Source organism: Rattus norvegicus, chromosome 1 (assembly GCF_036323735.1).
Source record: "Rattus norvegicus strain BN/NHsdMcwi chromosome 1, GRCr8, whole genome shotgun sequence".
NCBI classification, from domain to species: domain Eukaryota; kingdom Metazoa; phylum Chordata; class Mammalia; order Rodentia; family Muridae; genus Rattus; species Rattus norvegicus.
Window position 1 is genome coordinate 240,724,517 of NC_086019.1, and position 20,951 is coordinate 240,745,467.

General features: G+C 36.3%; 1 protein-coding gene across 2 annotated transcripts; it reads right to left on the reverse strand.

Annotated features, from left to right (window-relative positions):
• On the reverse strand, positions 1-13,901 carry Lipo1 (lipase, member O1). Of its 2 annotated transcripts, XM_006231302.5 has the most exons (10): positions 13,808-13,901; positions 12,546-12,651; positions 10,787-10,904; positions 9,839-10,037; positions 8,235-8,344; positions 6,593-6,729; positions 4,673-4,816; positions 3,398-3,469; positions 1,935-2,006; positions 1-1,313 (listed from the first exon to the last, which is right to left on the reverse strand). In XM_006231302.5, exons 2-10 carry the CDS (start codon positions 12,642-12,644, stop codon positions 1,071-1,073), a joined length of 1,194 nt encoding a protein of 397 aa, XP_006231364.1. In that variant the 5' UTR covers positions 12,645-12,651; positions 13,808-13,901; the 3' UTR covers positions 1-1,070. The 2 variants fall into 2 exon arrangements, with proteins under 2 accessions (XP_006231364.1, XP_008758576.1); XM_008760354.4 differs by lacking the exon at positions 13,808-13,901 and having other exon boundaries at positions 23-1,313; positions 12,546-12,840.
• Positions 13,902-20,951: the final 7,050 nt, after the last annotated feature.

A 20,951-nucleotide genomic window follows, 5' to 3' on the forward strand; every position in this document is an offset into this window, starting at 1 on the left:
AAGAAACACAGCATCACTTTTATTAATGATTTGGCTTTATTCCAGAAATATTACATGGATGATTTGACATATTCCAAACCAACAAATGTAATACATAGTCCAATAAATGAACCAAGACAGTAATCATGTGAACATAAATAGATGGGAAAAGGCCTTTCACAGAGGTCCAATATTTAATCAAGTAAAAATCCTGCAGAAACCTGGAATAGAAGGAACTTAACACACACACACACACACACACACACACACACACAAACACACACACATATCCTTATAATCATGGAAAAGATTTTAAGAAAAATACTTTTGAGACTGGCCATGGTTACTCTTTATATTGTCCAACCTATGCCCAGAATTATTACTTTATGATTAAAAATCTGAATTAGGTTGAAATTTTAACAATAAAAATAAAATTGTGTGTTGGAAATTGTGGTCACTTTGTGTTGCAAGGAAAGTTCAAAATACCATACATATTATACAAGGCATCAAGAATGATCTATCCTATGAATTACTTTTAATATCTCTGATCACTTTAAATATTTCCTCTTTCACTCATACCAGCGAATACTGACATAAGTGACTTATTCAAACAGTGCCTGGTCCACACAGGTAGTGTGACCTGGGGGCAGGGGGTGGTGTGCAATAAGACTAGTGACTAAGACTTGTGAGATTGACTAGTTGAAGCAACAAGATTAATTGCCCTTAGTTCTAATGTATGAAACCTGTTATAATCTGTTCTTCAGGTAGCATTATATGTGATATCACACTATGAGCTTGGCCCTCTTCCTTTATCAGTATATTAGGATTTCATTACTACAAGTTAAAAGTGGGTCTTTTCTTCAGGAACAATCATGTGGAAACATACATAAACTTACATTAATTGAAGACAGCCACAAGACGAAGTATTCTCTTGATGGCCATAAATTTCACTAATGCAAATGATCCAACAAATCTAACAATAGCTTAAAGAAACAAAGATAATTAAGGAGAAAAATGCTAAGCTAGAAAATATTCCACTTTTATAAGCAAGAGACTTTCAGAAAGGTTTAAAAACACGCAAAAAGCTAAAGCTAAACAGAACTGTCATATTCCCCAAGAATTGTTAAAATTTCATCAGAAACCTCAGTTTTAGCATTTAATCCCACTATAAAATCAAGGTGGCTGAACTCAGGAATAGTTTTATGGTATATGAGGTTGAAGATTTTGGGTACCAAATTTGCAACATCTTTTGGGTCAGCCAAAAAATCTTTTAAACCAGTAAACATGACAGTTGGAACCTTCATGTTTTCCACGCTGTATAACGGAGGAGTGGTCTGACGGAAAAGAGCAATGTATTAACTAAACAGTTAACAAAAGTTCAACCAAACACTAACAAAAATAGCAAACTCTTTATGGTCTATTTTCATCTGTGACAGGGTAATTGTTATTAGTGTGTCCACAGAAATCGTTGATCTTGGCCTTTGCGAGGTAAAATTTAATTTTACTTTTATATCTTTATTTAGTTTTGTCACAGCTACTGTCTATGTAACCTATGCTGCTTTCTTGCCAGAATCCTCCCCTCTCAGTATCCTTAATCCTGAGGTTACTGCTATGTGCCACCACCCTATTATAATGCCCTGTCATCCAAGCTTGAAGTCACACAAGCCCCCAGTTCTCTGACCCTGGGTCTCTACAAGTGAAATGACTGCATCAATAAATGTCTGACAAATCCCACATAACTTCATGAGGTTAAAATGATGTGTTAGACAGAACATTGTCATAGATACACCACACAAAAGATAATGCTGTTTGTTTTGACTCCTCCCAAAGTTCTGTCTGTCTTCCTAAGAAAAATCAAATATTCCAAAGTCTTATTTAAAATCAAAGGTTAGATTTCTTAGACTATGTGCCTTTTTGTAAGGGCCAGATCATTAAGTCTGGAGAAAGAGACTTACCTGATTGTAGTGTTGCATGTTCAGAGATGGACTTCCCCAGTCGTAAGCCTGAAACTCACCACTTCTAATGGCCTTAAACGCAGAGAAAACGTGCCATCAACTACAAAGTCTTATATCATGACAGGATCAACATTTGCTGAGTTCCTTTGCCTCTTTTTACAGCAGTGACACCCTAGCCCAGATAAATCCAGTACATTTTCTATTTTAATGAAATGTACTGCCTGGTCAAGTCTGGCTACTAAAGTCCTAGATAGAATATTACACACTTTATGAATATGTATGAAAAGGAACCTGAAAATATTTTTACTTTTATAACAACTCAAACAAAATTTTACAACCATTTTAATAATACTTAAACTGTATCAATTACTATGTATTCGGCAGCAAGAAAAGGCAATAAGAAGCTGAAAAATATTCATGAATGATAAAAGCTTAGATATTTTTTATGCAAAGTGATGTATCATTTTATGCTATATTTAGTTTTAGTAGTATGCAGCAAATCTCAGCTTATATTTATTTTTAATTATCAAATGTGTTTACAAGAATCTAAATTAATGCTTATAAGAAGAATAAATTGTAAAATCTCAAATTAGTACTGGTAAAAGTCACTTTACTACTCTATAACTCAAATGAATTCAAAATATTCTTCAGAAATAACTGTTGGCTCTTTGAATTAATATTTTCATAATAAAATTTGTACCCTTCATGTATAATTTCATTTATACATCTGTTCTTTAATTTTACACAACACAAGAATTTTCAAAAATATTAAGGCAATGCTAAGTTGAATTTTTTTTTTGTATCTAAAAATAGAAAAACCTAAGAAATTATAATGATCAGGAATAAATAACAGAAACCAACTTTAAGGGAGCTGCAGAATCCAGAATAGAGTTTTGTCAGCAAAGCAATATCAAGCAGAATATCTTAGGGTGAGAAATGTTATCATTTATTGATAATTGGATAATAGAATAAAAGTTTTCATATCATTAAGACACATGATAAGCATTTTATAGAATTAAGTGGTTTATCTTCTTACAGAATTTAAAAACAAAACAAAACAGTAAAACCTTCTAACATGACTTGCTCCCTGTCTAGGCACATAGGAGACTAAGTAGGTATAAAATTATCACAGTTTACTCATAGACCTGAAGGGCACCTACAATTTTCATCTTGTATCAGTTCTGTGAAGCTATTTTCTATATTTGATGCTAATTGGATGAATAAAACCTGTACCCAAAATTGCTGATTGGAATAGAAAGCCATTCTCTTTTAGAATTAAACGGCCATTCTGCCTTTTCACATTCTTTTGACAAAGCTTCTATGTACCAATAAATTGCCTGTAATCTATCACTTGTTCATTTGGGATGGATTACCCTGAGCACAAAGCCAACTGGAGAAAGATTTTCTGAAACTTACAAAGCAGAGTCTCAAAAGTAGAAGGAAGGAAAGAGGCATATTTGTACCTGTCCAGCATGTATAAGAATTTGAGTTGATGTTCCTGCTAGACTGTGTGTTATGTACACATCAATACGGCTCTAGGAGAAAATAAGATACAACATACATTAGTCGGTATTTTATTTCCTTCCACAGAAACAAATCTTTCGAAAGAGTGAGGCTGTATTACTTCCATATAAAAAGAACAGTGGTTCTTGCAAAGGACCCACATTCAATCCCAGAACCCTATTGGTGGCTCAACAGCAACCTAGAGCTCCAGTTCATGGGTATTCAATGCCCCTATGTGCATCAGACTGTGAACAAACATACATACAACTAAAACACTCATGCACACAAAATAAAAAGATACAAGCTATATATCTTCAATCATTTTGTAATGAAAGTCTTGATTTTTGACTGCAGTAAGGAATCTAAATATTCTTGTTACAACGAGAAAAGTTTCCATTTTTAATTTTTTGAAAAAAAAATACTATTACACTATTTCTCCACTTTCTCTACCCTCCATCACGCTCCCACCTACGCTCCTTTACTCTCTCTAAAATTTGTGACCCATAAAATCTTTTTTCTTTAATTTTTGTTACATATTCCTAAATACATAAACATAACATTCTCAAGACATATACTGTTACTTGCATGTCTATGATTTCAGAGCTCACCACTGAGTTTTGTTAAGAACAAATAGTGCTTACACCAAAAGTTTGGTATGAGCATCTCACAAGAGTTGACTCTAATTTTTTTTTAACAACACAAATGCATTTTGTGTGTTTTGATGTTAAATTTTTCAAAGGATGTGATGATTTGCTACGAGGGTAAAAGATTGAGCAAAGATTAGATATTATCAAAATCTAAGCCAGTTCATTTACTTCTCATGTCTTAAAGAATTTCTTTTTGTTAATGATTCATTTTTTATGTGGTAGTTTAGGTGGAACCATCCTTAGTTCTGGAACAAAAGTAGTGAACTGGGTGATCAGTTACTTAATGAATGACAGCAGATGCATGACTGGATGACTGAACCGAGTAGAAGGAAAGATAAAACTCATCCATAAACGACATCTAGCTATTCATTTATAATGGTTGACAACAGATCTGTGTTCCCATGTTGAGAACTTGGAATTATATGCAAAACATACCATGATTTTCATATGTACCATACTAAATGAATTTACCAGATACAGTTGTTATCTTAGCAACACACACACACACACACACACAAACACACACACACACACACACACACACACACACACACACACACGATGAGTTTGAAAGAGAACAAAGCCTACCGTATTTAACTGATCTTCAGAAAATCCAGTCAGTGATCCCAGTACACCAGCACATCCAGCATCAACCAACTTAATGTTGCATACATATTTAGAATACTCACTGAAAACTACGGTAGGTAAAAATTCTTTTTTGCCAAAAACAAGCTGAAATTGACAAAGGTGAAGAGCAGCTCTTAGTGTGAGAAAGTGTTTTGTCTGACAGAAGCACGAGGTTTATAGGAAGTGAGACATAAAACAAAGCTACTGTGTGTTACTAAAGGGTGGATTGGCTTAGTTCATTGATGACGACATTCATTACACGATTCGATAAACATGTGCTGGATTTATTTTCAATCAGTTTAAATTGAATGAAAAATTCTGAGAATCATGAACATCGTGGGGTGACAGCAATCTTTCTGTTTCTTTTATTGGGGAGGCTGGACTTGGTGTACTAAGCACTAGAAATGGCTATATTTGGAAGGATACTTAGCATGAAATGAAAAAAAAAAGTCCACACAGGCTTGCAAATGAGCAGGTCTGGAAAATACTGAAAACTCCGTCAGTAGTCTTATGCAGATTAATGTGTTACATTTACTGGAGAGTTATTATTCTTTCACAGAAGATGTCCCTGCAATGCTACACCTTAGATGAACCAACAACATTTCCATCAACTCAGATAGCCAAGAGAGAGTATCCCAAAGCACATGATTCCACCTAGATGAAATGATTAAGATCAACAACCTTAATAGACACACAGGTGATTAGAGATGCTGGAGGAAGGAGACAGTGTCAGCTTTATTTAGAAATGATATCAGATAGTGTTGATTGAAAACACACACAAAATACATACAAGACAAGAGTTCTCAAACACTGCATATTAGGCTGTGAGAGAGTGTAACACAAAAAAGAATGACTCTGTGTAGCTAAGTGTTCCATTGCACATATGTTGCCAAAGAGAATTCCCAGCTATGTTGTCTTTATAAGCAAATGAGATTTGGAAAAGGCCAAGGCAGCTTAGGGCTTCCATCCAAGGAGAAGGAAGTGAAATTCGAAGATCTTTATAGATTCTACTCTAAGTTTCAGATCTCTATGGACTGCACATCTAGCTGAGGAAACACACTCAAGGCCAGACAATGGAACTGAAAAGACTCAGAAGTGCTGAAGGTTTGCAAGAAGGCTGTCTCCAAGCAGCACAATAATTAAATGTTTTAGTAGTGCTTAGACTGTAACTAGCCTAGAGGGCAAAATTAGACTTTTGTAAAGCTGAAATTCTGACATTCTGTATTTATTAGTAGAATGATATGGGGATATTTTGTAGTAATGAAGCCAGTGACACAAATAAAATAGGGCCATGAATTTTAGACAAATTGTATCTTTACTAATTTAAAGATGAATGGTCTAAGTAGTTCTGTCTCTGTTTGAAGACAATGATAGAAAAACTTGAAAGTGAAATACTAGGTAAGATAAACTATATTAGGAAACACTTCAAAAGATTATCTGATACAGAGTGATTAACCTTAAAATTATGTACATACATACAGGCAACATTGAATGGTCTTAGAAGATATGTATGTGTAATGGTGATACTTAAAGAGATAGTCATGGATTTGGAAGGAAGGGGGCACAGAGGAGTTGGAAGAATATAGGGAGGGATGGGATGATGCAGACATAGTACTAATATATAAAATTATCAAAAATATAAAAGTAAATTAATATGAAGCAGATCACATACTTAAAAATATAGATAAAAGAAAAATACATCCATGCTACAAGAAATGCACAGGACAAAATGCAGGCTGCCCAACTTGGAGGTGAGATTCACTGTAGCCTTGAGGGAGGCCATGGGGGTGAGTAAGCCCTAGACTGTACTTGTAGATCTCTTCTTTCGCAATCTTATTTTGAAAAGTTTAAGTATAGTACCACTTTGAGTTAATCACAAACCTTGAAAGCCTCTGGAGAGAAATAAGCTAGAAGGCGTCCAAAACCTTTTACATATTTAACAGTACGAACTGGAGCTATTAAAATGTTGAGTTTGATCTTCTCAGCCAGTTCTTGATTTGTTGAAAATGCCCCCAGAGCTGAAAGAAATAGTAATATGTATGTATGTATATGTATGTATACATACGTACACACACACACACACATATTATAGTTGCTGTTCCAACGTCTTAATATTTTTTGCATTGCTACATTACTTTTCACAGAGATTATGTTTGCCCTTTGCCACACATTTAAACTTGTTCCTGAAGATTTTCCTTAATTTACCCATCAGAGTACTAAGATGTTAAGACCCATTCAATTTGCTTCTCCTCCTCCCGCTTACTGTGAATGATGCTGTTTATGATTTACCATTAGAAAAACGCATCTGGAATTCTGTTACTTTGGCATTTTCTTCTCTGGGCTGTTGTACCTGGTTTCCTTTTGGGGTTTTTGCTTTTTTGTTTGTTTTTATTTTTCTGACCAATGTGAATCTTGTTACAATTTTTAAGACTTACAGACAGACTTTGCATTTTTGATTGCTGTCTCACATATTTGAGTGGCCAGACTGGACATATTTAAGGATAAGCTCGGTACTTTTAAAGATTGAGATAGGTGGTTGTGAGCCTAGCCTTTAATGACTGAGGCAGGCAGCAATGTGAGGAGAAGCCCTTGTTCCTGCCAAGGCTGGAGCCTCCAGTGAAGGGGAAAGTCAGGGCAGGGAGGCAGGAAGGGGTGGGTCACTGGGTTGAGGAACACCCTCAGAGAAGAAGGGGGAGGGGGATGAGATAGGGGACTTATGGATGGGAAACTGGGAAAGGGGATAACATTTGAAATGTAAATTTAAAAAATCCAATTAAAAAAGTAAAAAGAAAAACAGAAAAAATTGAAATCTTCCCTGATTGTTGAAAAAGACACCTACCCAAAATCTCACATATTGATTTTATTGATCTCTAGTCATTTGTACCTTCACATGTCCTCCCTGCAGCATCTGCAGCCCACTCGTGCATGTGCACACCTGTACACAAATATAACTACTTACCTATTTACAATCATTCTGTCTGTCTACCAATCATCTCTCTATCATTATAAATTGGACAAACGGATGCATTAGTTAGAAATATTTTCCCTGACAGTCAGACATTGGAACCATATATCCTTGGTGACATTTGTTCTTTGAAAATATATATTTTGTACAAACCCAGACAATATCAATCAAAAAAGCTGACCAAGATGGTGGAGACAGATCCATAAAGCATTTTCTAAGAAAAATGGACTCTCCAATTTTCAACAATGTCATTTGAGAAAGAACACACACAAACACACACACACACACACACACACACACACATACAAACACACACACACAGAATGAGTTATTAGTCTCAAAGTTTTAGGTATAAAGAGCGCTAAGACTACCTCACATATGTACTTCATTTAAATATTTTTGCATTAGAGACTATGATTTCAACATTTGACATTTTAAAGCAGGCTGCAGTCGTTATCATCTGTCAGAGCTTCTCTGTGTTTTACAAAGAGCTGTAAATTATATGTATACATTTGTGTTCTTCAGGATAAAGTTTCAGCATTGTTCCTTTTCACCTACCAATAAGAGTTCCCAGAGAATGGCCAATATAGTAAATCTGCTCTTGTCCTGTTGTGTTCAGAATGAAATTAATGGTGGCCGGAAGGTCATATGCTATCATTTGATCAAAACTGCAAGAAAACGAAATGGAAAGAAGGTGATTTAGTTACTAACCAATAACTAATTCATTTCTGGTTTAAATGAGGTCTCTATGTAATCTATGTGAAGGGAGACATGGTTCACAAAGTGGGGGAAATTATCAATTACTACCCACATTCTCATTATGTTACCACCTTATGATTACGATTTCTCTGTGACCACAAATTTCCCATGACATTTGTCCACAATTACACACATTGCATAGAATTAAGCTAGCATTGTCATGTCCATAGTGAATGAATTGTTAGACATAATTCAGAGCACTTTTGCTCTAAAGCCAAATTTCCAAAAATTGTAGGTTCTCCAAGTGAGCATTAGATGATTTAAGATTTGGAAATAGGAAATCTCCACCAAGTTCCCACTGGAGGGAGAGAGGGAGATGGAGAGAGAAAGAGAGAGGGAGGAGAGAGAGAGAGAGAGAGAGAGAGAGAGAGAGAGAGAGAGAGAGAGAGAGAGAGTGCTAGAGGTACAAAGAGGAATGTATAAAGGAAGTTGATTAAACAAATTAATGAGATAATATTCTACTTCTCTGTGACATAAAGTAATCATATGTACAATTAACCTTATCTCTTCTCACATGCCTGTCAGTCCTTCCTCGATCAAAATATCAACAGAATCAGCTGAGGAGGCAGTTCATTGGAAAACATTAAGAAGTTAGTTTGATCCACCTTTAGAAAAATAAAAAAGCCAGGTATGCTGTTGTTTACCTGAAATCCCAGCGGTGCAGGAGCAGAAATAGATAATTTGGCTGTGCACTTGGCCTATCCTACTTAGAGATTCCCAAGCCAGACAGATAAATTGTGTCTATGGATGACACTTGAATTTGTGCTCTGATTTTCACATGAACATCTGTACATGAGTATATACATAATTCATACACGTGGGCATGTATTCACACACACACAATCAGAATACACACTTAAATGAAAAGTGATTGAGAGTGGTTGTATGTGAATATCTATGTTTTCCAAATCATTGATTAGAATATATTAAATTTAGTTCAGTGAAACCATTTTATGCAGACATGGGTGATCCCAGGGAGAAGACTCGGTGAGCAAATGTACTTGTTACCCACCCAGTGGTATCTCCTTTATCCCCAGGACACCAACAGGATAAAGGATATAGTCTACTTTCTTAAGTTGTTTCCTGGCCTCCAAACATATACTAAATTACACACACACACACACACACACACACACACACACACACACACACACACACAATTGGATTAATTAGAAGACTATTTAGTATTTCAAGAAGAGAAAACAGTCTGTAATGAGAATGTTATTATAATTATTATGTGTAGTAATCATAATACAAAGGACCAAACTATGTCACCCAAATCAATCTTCTAAAATCACTCTAAGTGAAATACCTTCAATGTTGCTCCACAAACTTATTTAACCATTAAGATATTTGACACTCTTTTAAGGCAAATGTAGAAATCACATGGAATTGTTCCCTACCTAAAAGCCCAGAATTCTTCAGAATCTGGGCTTAGGGTCACATGTTTCTTTGCCCAGGTACTTCCTCTGCTGTTTCCCAGCCAGACATCATACCCAGCTTCTGCTAGGATGAAAGCCAGGCTGTTGTCGGGAGGATTGGCAACCCACACACCAGGAGTTGAAAACAAGCCATGCTGACAGAACACTACCATCTTGGGGGCTGCGAAAGTAATCATGAAAATGCTTTATAACATTAGCGTCTACTGAAAATGTAAGCAACAAACTCAAATACTCACAATGGAGACAAAAGACTTTGAAACTAGCACACGGAGTTGTGCTAAGATTTCTTTGTACTTACGTCAGTCAATGTTAGTCAGTATGGAACTGTGCAGAAGAATAGTCATTTCTACAGAATCTTGGTCTCCCTTCTATCTCACCCTCCTCAACCATTTATTTCCTTAGTCCTTCTACTATTCTTTTATATTTTATCGCATGTAGTTATTTAAAAGGAATGGTTCATACCTTATAAAATCCAAGAGGCAAATGTACAGAAATACTAATGATGAAATATCCAAAGATTAATGTGCAGATTCTTCTAAAACTCATTGGACCCTAAGAACATCCAGGGTTTCTAGGTGGATATGAGGAAGGAGCCCCGTCTCATGTATTTTCATCTGGAGCATGAACTATGAATTCTCACAACAGGAAACTAAGGGATCTTCCACATGCAGTGTGCCTGAAAATTTACTTAGGGGCCCAGCACCATCTCTAGGAACACATCCTTGTCCTCATAGTGACCAATGAAAGCTAGGGTCCTTTAAGCCCCAGCTTTAGTCATGGGAGTAAGGGAGCTCCATTTGTTCTTTTGAAATTACTCAATTTGGAGGGAACTATTTAGTAAGCTGTTGCTTAGCACGGCATTGCCTCAGGTTGCTGCCAGCTTCAGTTTTTACCTCATTGGGATCTTACCTGAACTATTAGCATTATTCTTCCCATGAGGAATTCGGTTAATTGGAAGAATGTAACCATCATCAGTCACGACCTCATATTCTAAACTTGGATAGTTCCAGTATTTAATAATCTCACTCTGCAAGACAAAACACACAATGATTTTCATAATTTTTTAAATGCTTACTTATTTCTCATAATTCTTAAAATAGAATTATTTCTTCTTGATATTAAGTTATCATGCTGGTAACTATTCAGATTGTAAGAGGTGCAACAATTTAGAAAGGATGAAATTAATAGAGATAAAGCAAATGCATTTAATTTTATTAGTGGTAAGAATAGCTTAGAAAATTGGAAATAGATCTATCTGAAGGCACTGCTATATCACTCTTGGGCATATACCCAAAAGATGCCCCACCATGCCACAAAGGCACATTTCCCTATGTTCATAGCAACCTTATTTGTGTTAGGCAGAAGCTGGAAACAATCCAGATATCCCACCACTGAAGAATGCATACAGAAAATCTGGTTTGTTTATACAATGGAATACTAATCAGCTGTGAAGAACGAGGACATCATGACATTTGAGGGCAAATGGATGAAACTAGAAAATATCATCCTGAGTTAGGTAACTCAGACCCAAAAGGACATGCATGGTATGTACTCACTAATAAGTGGATATTACCCAAAATGGTACAGAATACCCAGGACATGTCGCACAGGACTCAAGAAGGTAAATAAGCCGAAGGACACAAGTGAGGTTGCCTCGATCCCAGTTGGGAGGAAGAAGAAAACTGTCATGAGGGTACAGGGAGGGAGGGACCTGAATGAGAGAAGGACAGGGAGGGGAAAGGGGAACATGATCAGGTATTGGGGGGGCAGGACTGAAACCCTAAGGGCCAGCAGATAGAATGGAAACAGGCAACCTCAGGAGGTAGGAGATGGAGGAACCCTGTAGAATGTACCAGAGACCTGGAAGGTGAAAGACTTTGGATGAAGTACTCTACAGTGGGGAGAGGGAACTTGTAGAGCCCACCTCCAGTGAAAAGATAGGATATCAAGTGGATACGTGGTGTTGCCACCCCATAGTCAAAAGCTCAGACCCAGAATTGTTCCTTTGTGAAGGGACAAAAATGGGGAAAAGCATGATTCAAAGTAGGTTCAGTGACAGTTCCAAATCGGGATCGACCTCAAGGGGAGGCGCAGTGCTCTGACACTGTTATTGACGCTGCCGTGCGCTTGCCAACAGAAGCCTAGCATGTCTGCCCTCTGAGATCCCCAACAAGCAGCTGGAAAAGCCAGATGCAGATACCAGAACCCAAACAATGCACTGGATGGAGGCCGGGGACTCCTGTGGTTGAATTGGGGGAAAGCTGGAAGAAGCCAAGGAGGAGGGCAGCTCCATGGGAAGACCATAAGTCTCAACTAACCCGGACCCCTGAGATCTCTCCAACACCAAGACACCAACAGGCAGCACACACCAGCTGGTAAGAGGTCCCTGACACATCTACAGCAGAAGTCTGCCTGGTCTGGCCTCAGTGAGAGAAGAAGCACCTAACCTTCAAGAGACTTGAGTGTCCAGGGAATGGGGAGGCCTGGTGGGTGGGGTGTGGTGGGGTGAGGGAATGGGTTAGGGTGGGGTTCGGGACATCCTCTTGAAGATGGGGAAAGGTTATGGCATGGAGAGTGATCGGGGTGCAGACCAGGAAGGGATGATATCTAGACTGTAAAGAAAAATAACTAAAGAACAAAATGTTAATAATAAAAACCAATAGCTTACAACATTCATGTGAGATTCAGGATTCTTGTTTGGCTCAAGTAAACAAAATATTTTTCCAAATACATGGATAAGGCACATTGTTCTCAGTAGCCACCACATTTTAAACCTGCAGGGAAACAGTTATTTTCATGAAGGAGCTAAAGACACAGTTCTATCTGTCTCCACATACTGCACATCTATTATCTCCACATGTAACCTTCCATAGCTGAAAATGTCATATTATTTAATAAGAATGTTAGATGAACTTCAAAACACTTTCAAATACTCCCATCAATAAACTATGGGACAAAACACAGTTTAGATATAATTAAAGATCAGCTTAGAGAAAATTAAAATTGACAATATTCTTTTTTTATAAAAATCTATCTGTCTATCCCTTAACTGTTCTGAGAAACGAAATAATTCTAACTTATTTGTTGATAAATCCTCACTGATGACTATTTGAGATTTATCCTGAAGGACTAAGATTAGTACACAATTTATTGGTTAATGATTTCAAGATGTTGCTTAATTCAAAGCCCTTCAGGCTATTGGCATCAGAATGAGGAGAAGAGGAAAGGTTAAAAAATTATAGCAGAGATGGATCAAAAGCCAGGTACATGAATTTCCACATGGAGAACGTATGCCTTCCTAGACATTTTGTCTAGCCACCATATCTTCCCTTGCCCTCTTTCATGACTACACGTAGCACATGTATTCCATCATTGCTCTTTGAATTTCTAAAATATGTGCTTTTAATAAAACACAATCATGAGCCATAAACATCTCTTTTCCATCCCCTGTAAACCTTATTTTGAAGTGCTATTTGAGCACACAGTTGTAATAATCACAAATTTGTCAATTTAGGTGGACCCCACAGATAGTGTCCTGGTTCCTGTTCCAAGCACAGGATATGACTTTCTGTCTTTCTTTCATTTTACCTTATTTTATTTTATTGTTCAATTTCCTAACATCAAGATACCAAGTAAGTAAGTTGAGAGAGAGAGAGAGAGAGAGAGAGAGAGAAAGAGAGAGAGAGAGAGAGAGAGAGAGAGAGAGAGAAAGAGAGAGAGAGAGAGAGAGAGAGAGAGAGAGAGAGAGAGAGAGAGAGAGAGAGAGGTATTGGTCAAATAGTCTTACTAATAAAATCAGGACTGTAAATGTCAGCCTTCATGTTGTGCCCGCTGTCTGAATACCATCTAATAAACACCTAACTAACATATTGCTGTTTTAATATTGAACCTAAAGCAAAACATTTTGCAATCTTAGAGTATCATACTCACTGTTACCAAATACAATTATTTTAATTTCTTGTATTCCAAATGAAATTTGAATTCTCTTTTCTTTCCATCCTGCTCACTATAAATACAGCTTGAATGTGTTTTTTGGATGACCTTTCCTAGAAATGGACAGTGCCAACTTTAAACATGAACTTGGATGCTTGTCAAATCAGATGTCAAATACTGCAAAGCTCTCAAAATTTACGTGGTTTCTCAGCTCTGGGCTCATTGCCTGGCAGTACCCTCCCTTAGTGTGAATTCTGAAGATTTCTTTAGATTTTAAGTTAGACACCAACTCATCAGGCTTTATTTTCCTCAAAACAGTAATTGTAACCATATTTCCTTACTGAATGATTTGAGAGCTGCTCTATACAGAATTACAAAACAAGTCAAGATAAATATTGCAACTGCCAACAATGCCTCTTTAAAGACATTTCCCCCTGTGATTATCTTAAGTTAAGAGCGACATGTGTATAAATTTGGGAGATGATATCCTCAGATCATAAACATGACAAAATATGTGTAGCAAGGATGTTTTAAAACGATCAGGGATACATAAAAATTTCAATATGACAAAAACAAACCACTATCACAAAAAGGTTGTGAAAACATCTGCAAGCGTATACTCACGTTACATGAGAGTAAAGTGGAATAGTATCTTGGGAACATAAATTCCATTGTCCAGCAAAATATATAAATTTGTTACTTCATAAATTTCTATCCCTATGCTCCCAGGGGAAAGAATCTGGCATATTGATAGCAGGAAATGATAGCAGGAAATGATAGCCGGAAATGATAGCTGGAAATGACAGCCAGAAGTGATAGCAGGAAACACATATGGTATGCTACTACTTGATTGTGACCTGTGACCCAGGGTCTATGGCTGGTAGGCTGGTGTTCACAGTTACAGCACAGACACAGGAATTAATTTTGAGATCTCGCATGAGGAAGACTCCTCGCATGAGGAAGAACCTTCAGAGTTCTGATATTCTTTTAAGATAAAAATATTTTCAGAAAAATAATTTCTCAGATGATAAAGGTGATTATGATGACAATTGATTCGACTTCTGCTGTAGTAACCGTCAGCTCTGCCTTTGCTCTATCTTCTTCATACACATATTGGTAGGGAGCTGTTCAGATAATGACTTACTTAATCCTGAAGAGAATTTATCTGGCTTGTAAAGTTGCTTTTCTGTCCTTTTTTTCCCCCCAGCACTTTGAGTTAATACAGTACACATCCCATCCCATGTTACAAAGAGACTGATAGTAGCTCATTATTTGATTATCAGTATTTCATGTTTAGTTTAAAGTGTTTCAGCAAACCATAGAGTTCAATAAAACTTAAAATGGGGTTGGCTGAACTAACTATATCTTTAAAATAGTATATGAAGAAATGATCATGGTAGCTCATGCCACACTCAGGAGGTAAAGATAGAGGATTACCCCTAGGTTCATTGAGGGCTTCACTATGCAGTGAGTTCCTGGGTAACTATGGTCACGTACACTTATTCCTGCAAATAAGACATAGAAGATCTGAGACCCATACTTTATTGGGCCACAGGGCTTATAGTGTTTGTTATTAAAATCAACCTTTCTTGAGTGCTTTCCAATAGTTAGATTTTTTTCCAATAGAATTTGATCATGTCTATATGATTGTGCCTAGTTCTTATATACAGACCTGTCTATGTTTTAATATATATGCCTAACTTCACCAAACACTAGTTCTATATACATATTGATAGTTAATATTTATCAAGAAAAGAATGGCATATAAGAAATATTACAGTAAGTCATGTCAAAGTTCTTTCTCCTGTTCCCATAATCTGGTTTATAAAAAAGGTTTGAAGAACGCCAAAATAAGCCATGTATTCACCCATAAAATGGCATAATCTGTCTTCCTTAGTAGAAAATCTAGTACTCTGGCCTGTCAGTATGAACATTAATCTGGTCATCATATGTGACATATTTTTAAGCTACTCTGGCCTTGGATATCTGTGGCTGTTCATGGACACTATTCATCGCAAAGGCACTTTACATAAGTGAAAATGCCATATTTTTGTGCAGTTTGGACTTTTAGACTTTCAGAATACAGCAACTGGAATTTTTATTAAAGATAAAGACTTAAGGTTTAAACAATATTAGCGATTCGATCTAATTAACAAGGTAATACTTTTTATTTCCTCCCATAAACTGTCTTACAGAATTTGTTCTATTTCTCTATATGATACCCTGCTCACACCTCAAAGATAAACACAGTGAGACTAAAATGTTTCATCCTCCCTTTGGGTTTGTCAAAACCCAACTGTCACCCTTCAAATAATCTACCAGGGTTGTAGTGAGGGAGCTCCTATGCTGCAGCACCAGAGAGAGAACATGTCTGCAAGAGCTCAGATCTAACCATAGCTGCCAGCACACTGCTCAGTGGGTGGTGGTGGGAAATATGGGACACGGGGAATGGACATCCTAATCAATGTAGTTATCACAGACTGACTTCATTCTCAATCTTCTTAATCATTTCCAAGATATTTCTATAAGTGTACATTCTAAAAACTTGTCTTTAATCTTCAATAACAGTCTAGGTAAAACAAAAAGAAATGGAAATTTTCAGTATGTAGCACAATTTTCATATTTTTCAGAAATTTAGACAGGACGGAATTATATGTCAGAAGTAATTCGCCAACTCTTTGTCTATACTGCAGATTAGAAAATGAATTCATTTTAGTATTGATCATCGTTTAGATTGTGGAGATTTACCAACATCGTCTTCTAAAATCAAAGGTTAACACACTCAAAAAAGCTTATCAACATATAGGAGAATTTTATATATGTTCAAAATAACCCCATGAGGAATGAAAGATCCTGCCACAATGCTTCTGTGGGACTATGTATCAACAGTAGTGATGCCAGAGTCTTGTATGACAGAGATAGGAATAGGGGGAATTGTGAGAAATGTGAATAATGAAATAAAATCCCCCATGTACCTTCAGACAGGGTCAGACATGGGACAATGCCATGCTCTTGGCTAACTTAGTCAAATATAACTAAAAGGAGTGAGTGATACAGGATAATGTTGCCACTCTTTTTTTTTCTTTTCTTTTCTTTTTTTCGGAGCTGGGGACCGAACCCAGGGCCTTGTGCTTCCTAGGCAAGTGCTCTACCATTGAGCTAAATCCCCAACCCCTAATGTTGCCACTCTTATAACAACTGAGATATATAGATTGATATATGTAAGACTTAAACTTATCAAAGAGCAAAGTTTACTGTCTTCAGAGCCACATGCAGAATCTAGAACTCATCATTCTCCTGCCTCGACTTTCTGAATACTGGGATGACGAGTGTGCAACAGTAGCTTGATTGCTTTTATTATGAATGTCTCCATTAAATGGAATTAATTTATTTAGTGTTGAAGTGTATTTAATATCTCCAGGTATGCATAGGTGATCAAAATGAGTTAAATGAGTAGATTAAAGAGAGCCTTCTGTGTTTTTCTCTTAAGTCTGAGAGGTCACTGTTTAGCACGGATGACACTGGAGCTAAGAATGTCCGACACCAATTTGCTAGTTTATTTTATTGATATAGAACTATAGTATGGTGAATGAAGAAGTATGTGACAAGACTGCCTTGTATGGCTTCAATGGGAGAGTTTCCTGTAAAACTTAATACCTCACGGAAGAGGAATACTATGGCGGTGAGGTGGTGAGAGAGCACCCTCTCAGAGGTGCACGGTAGCAGGAATGGGGTGAAGAACTCGGGGAGTGGGGACCAGGACGGAGGGCAACTAAATAAATAATTTAATAAATAAATAATTTAATTAAAAAAAGAGGGAAAACAATACAGTGAGATCCCATTGAGGAAGTAGCACACTGCCACTCATTCTAATGGGCAGAATATCTTAGTTTTATTTTTTTTTTAAGAACTAGGATTTCAATGTTAAGTAAGTTTGTTGTCATGAAATTATTTTTCATCTATCCAGAAAAAAAATCAAAGCAACAAGAATGTGCTTTCTATTACTGCCAGTAAACCACAGAACTCTTCTTTTGAGAAAACTTAATGTCTCCTGCCTCTTCAATAATACTAGTTTTACTGCTGACAGGTACATTTTGCTTCCTGGTTATTCTAAGAGGCAGACAGAACAGAACTGCTGCAGGGTCCAGTTCTCTGCATTTCTGATGAATGCTCTCAATTTCTCTTCTTCTTATCTTCCTTTAAACAATTATTACTCCGGTTCATGATGTTAAGATTTTCACCTGCACCTATGTTTATTTTTATGTTATGTAACAGATGGGTGATTTTCAACTAAATGAACAAATGTCATCAATTAAATGTGAGTATTTGGGTCTGGAGAGATGGCTTTGCAAGTAAAAATTCTTTGAAAGGATCTGAGTTTGGTTCCCATCATTCTCATGATGGACTCCAAATACGCATGTCTGAGTTCCAGAGTACCAAACACCTTCTTCTGGAATTAGTGAGCACCATGATTCCATGTAACTCACATACAAAGACATAGGCAAAATATTAAGACTCATAAAATAAAAACAAGTATTTAAATTATTAATAAAGTATGTGGTTCTCATATGTTATGTGCAGTTATTCATTAATGCTTATGTGGACAAGTTCATTTGTATTCTGGCATATTTTAAAACAGTTTTAAGAGAATAAAAATAGTAACATTTATTGTAAGCCAGTGAATAGAGAAAATAATAACACATGCTCAAAAACTAAAGATAATTTATTACCAACAGACAATAAGAAGTCCTGGAAGAAATGAGAAAAAGGAGAGAGAGCAAATTTTAATTAAATGGAATGATAAGAGATAATCGAGGAAGTGGACATAAAAGAAATATACGCTTCTTGCCATGTCTCCATTTCTGTTTATTTATTTATAGCAGAGGACACATTTTATGTACTTATTTAACCCATTTTGCCCAACATGTCATTTAAACATTGTCATTATATATGCTGCATACTTTTCTATCATGATTTTTAACACGAGCGTGCTTTTCCTGTAGCACATCTCAACTTGACCTTGTCATGTTTTGAGGACTTAGTAGCCGCCAACGATTAGTTTTACCAAAGACAACCATTTTTGAATTTTCAAAAGTGAGGGGAGGACACAGTAATTGAGATTCTCTGATTCTGTTTTTGCTCTGAAGAACAGGAGATAGAGTGAGGCATATGTATTTAGGTCACATGTGTCTATACAGGAAGACACGTGAGATTAAATAACCATGGTACATTTCCAAGTCCTAGAGTAAATATTGATTGTTGGGTGACATAGTTTATCATCATTTCTCATAACTTTGGAGTTGACGCAAGTGGTGTTCTTTAACGTCTGTTGGATTGTTTTCCCACCAGCCTGAGCTTCGTATTACATTTCTCCAGTTGCTGAATTGCTCATTTCACACTGCTCAGGCCAACTTGAAAGAGACTAATGTCTATTAACTTTCTCAAATATGCATACGAAAAATTTAAGTCCATTTATCAACATTGAAAATTTTAATATTATCAAAATTGTCAACCAATTCAAAACATGCTTGTCTATTCTTCAGAAAGACTGCCTAGTAGGCTATCACTGCATGAGTTGAAAGCAAAGCCAATACCCTCCTTACACTGTAACAAACTTGCTCTAATCCATCTTCAGCTCCGTCCAACATAAGCAACCTGAATGGTCCTAAGGATAAGTTCATGGCAACTATGAAAAAGAAATTCTGTCAACAAAACAGTTGCCAATACACTTTTTTAAAAGCATTGTTAATTATCCAGTTAATTAATGAAATAAACTATTTTAAATCATAAAATAGGGTTCTATTTCCCTCCCCTACTAATGTGAAGTATTCAAAATATTGAATTCTTAAATGTGAATATTCACATATTTTTTGAAATGGGTGAAATACTTATTTTCCTGAGAGTGAAAATATTTTCTCCATCACTACTGAAGGCATCACTGTCAAATCTGCAAGTTCTGATCTACCTGAAATTTTTTGAGGATATTCCTACATATTTTAAATATGCACATTTCAATGATACTAAGTACAAGATGTTATTTCTGTATAATACAACTAACTATATCAACTAATTCTATATTAGTTTGTTATTCAAATTGTCATGTAAGTGAAATAGCAAGGTTCGCATGCTGAAGCAGAGGTGTTTAATTCAATAAAGTGCTAAACAGGTAACTGGAATATTATCCAACTGTGTGCAGTTGTCTTTAATCTCATGAATCTTTCACATATCCAGGAAGGAGATATGGGGGGGTGGTAAAGTGTCATCCTTAAACATTGTTCTCCTTACTAATATTGATGATGGCAAAAGTCAGGTGAGGAACATTCGCAGAAATCTAATAGAAGGTTGTAGCTTAAGGCATTGTTGAGAAATTACTTAGGGTAATTTTTCCTGTGTGAATGTCCATCAAGTTCTGTAAAATGCATGGAAACTTCAATTCTAATTAAGTTGGAGTGAAATTAATCTCTCCCAGTATACCACAACAACTTCTGCCACTACCAACAAAACAAAGAAACATTCTTCCACTTTAATATGGAATTATCCCATTGTAACTTCTCTTTTTTGAGAGGCCTTTAATCTCTCTGCTCAAACGTATCATATATACTAACCTATTCTGATGATTTCCTTCTAATGTTCTCAATGGGCAGGGAGATATGAACTGGGAAAGAGAGTCTTCTTTTTTTTCCCCCATCATGTGGTCTGGTTAATACTGACATCTTTGATTGATAGCTTTTTACTTTCCCTCAGTCACATAAAAATATAAATACAAAAGATTATAATTCTCAGAATACATACACAAATGGCCTTTATAACCTGCAGCATAAAAAATGCATCTCATTGGCTTGAACAAACAGCTACTCGTCACAGAATCAACTGTACCAGAAAGGGTTCTCATAGACCCTATTCGGTGATTGAGAAATGTTTACCCAAATAATGTACTAGCTACTGTCATGGAATAGTTAAATGAAATAAAATTTTAGAACAATGAGAAAATTAAAAATTGAGAAGGATAAAAATAAAGAAAAGAAATATGGTCAACAAAACTAGAAATTCCTAGTCACGCACAACACAACTGCTGTGGAGTTCTGGGAAGGAGGTCACAAGGACTAGGAAGGAGCAGATGATCTGTAGAGTATGTGTTTTA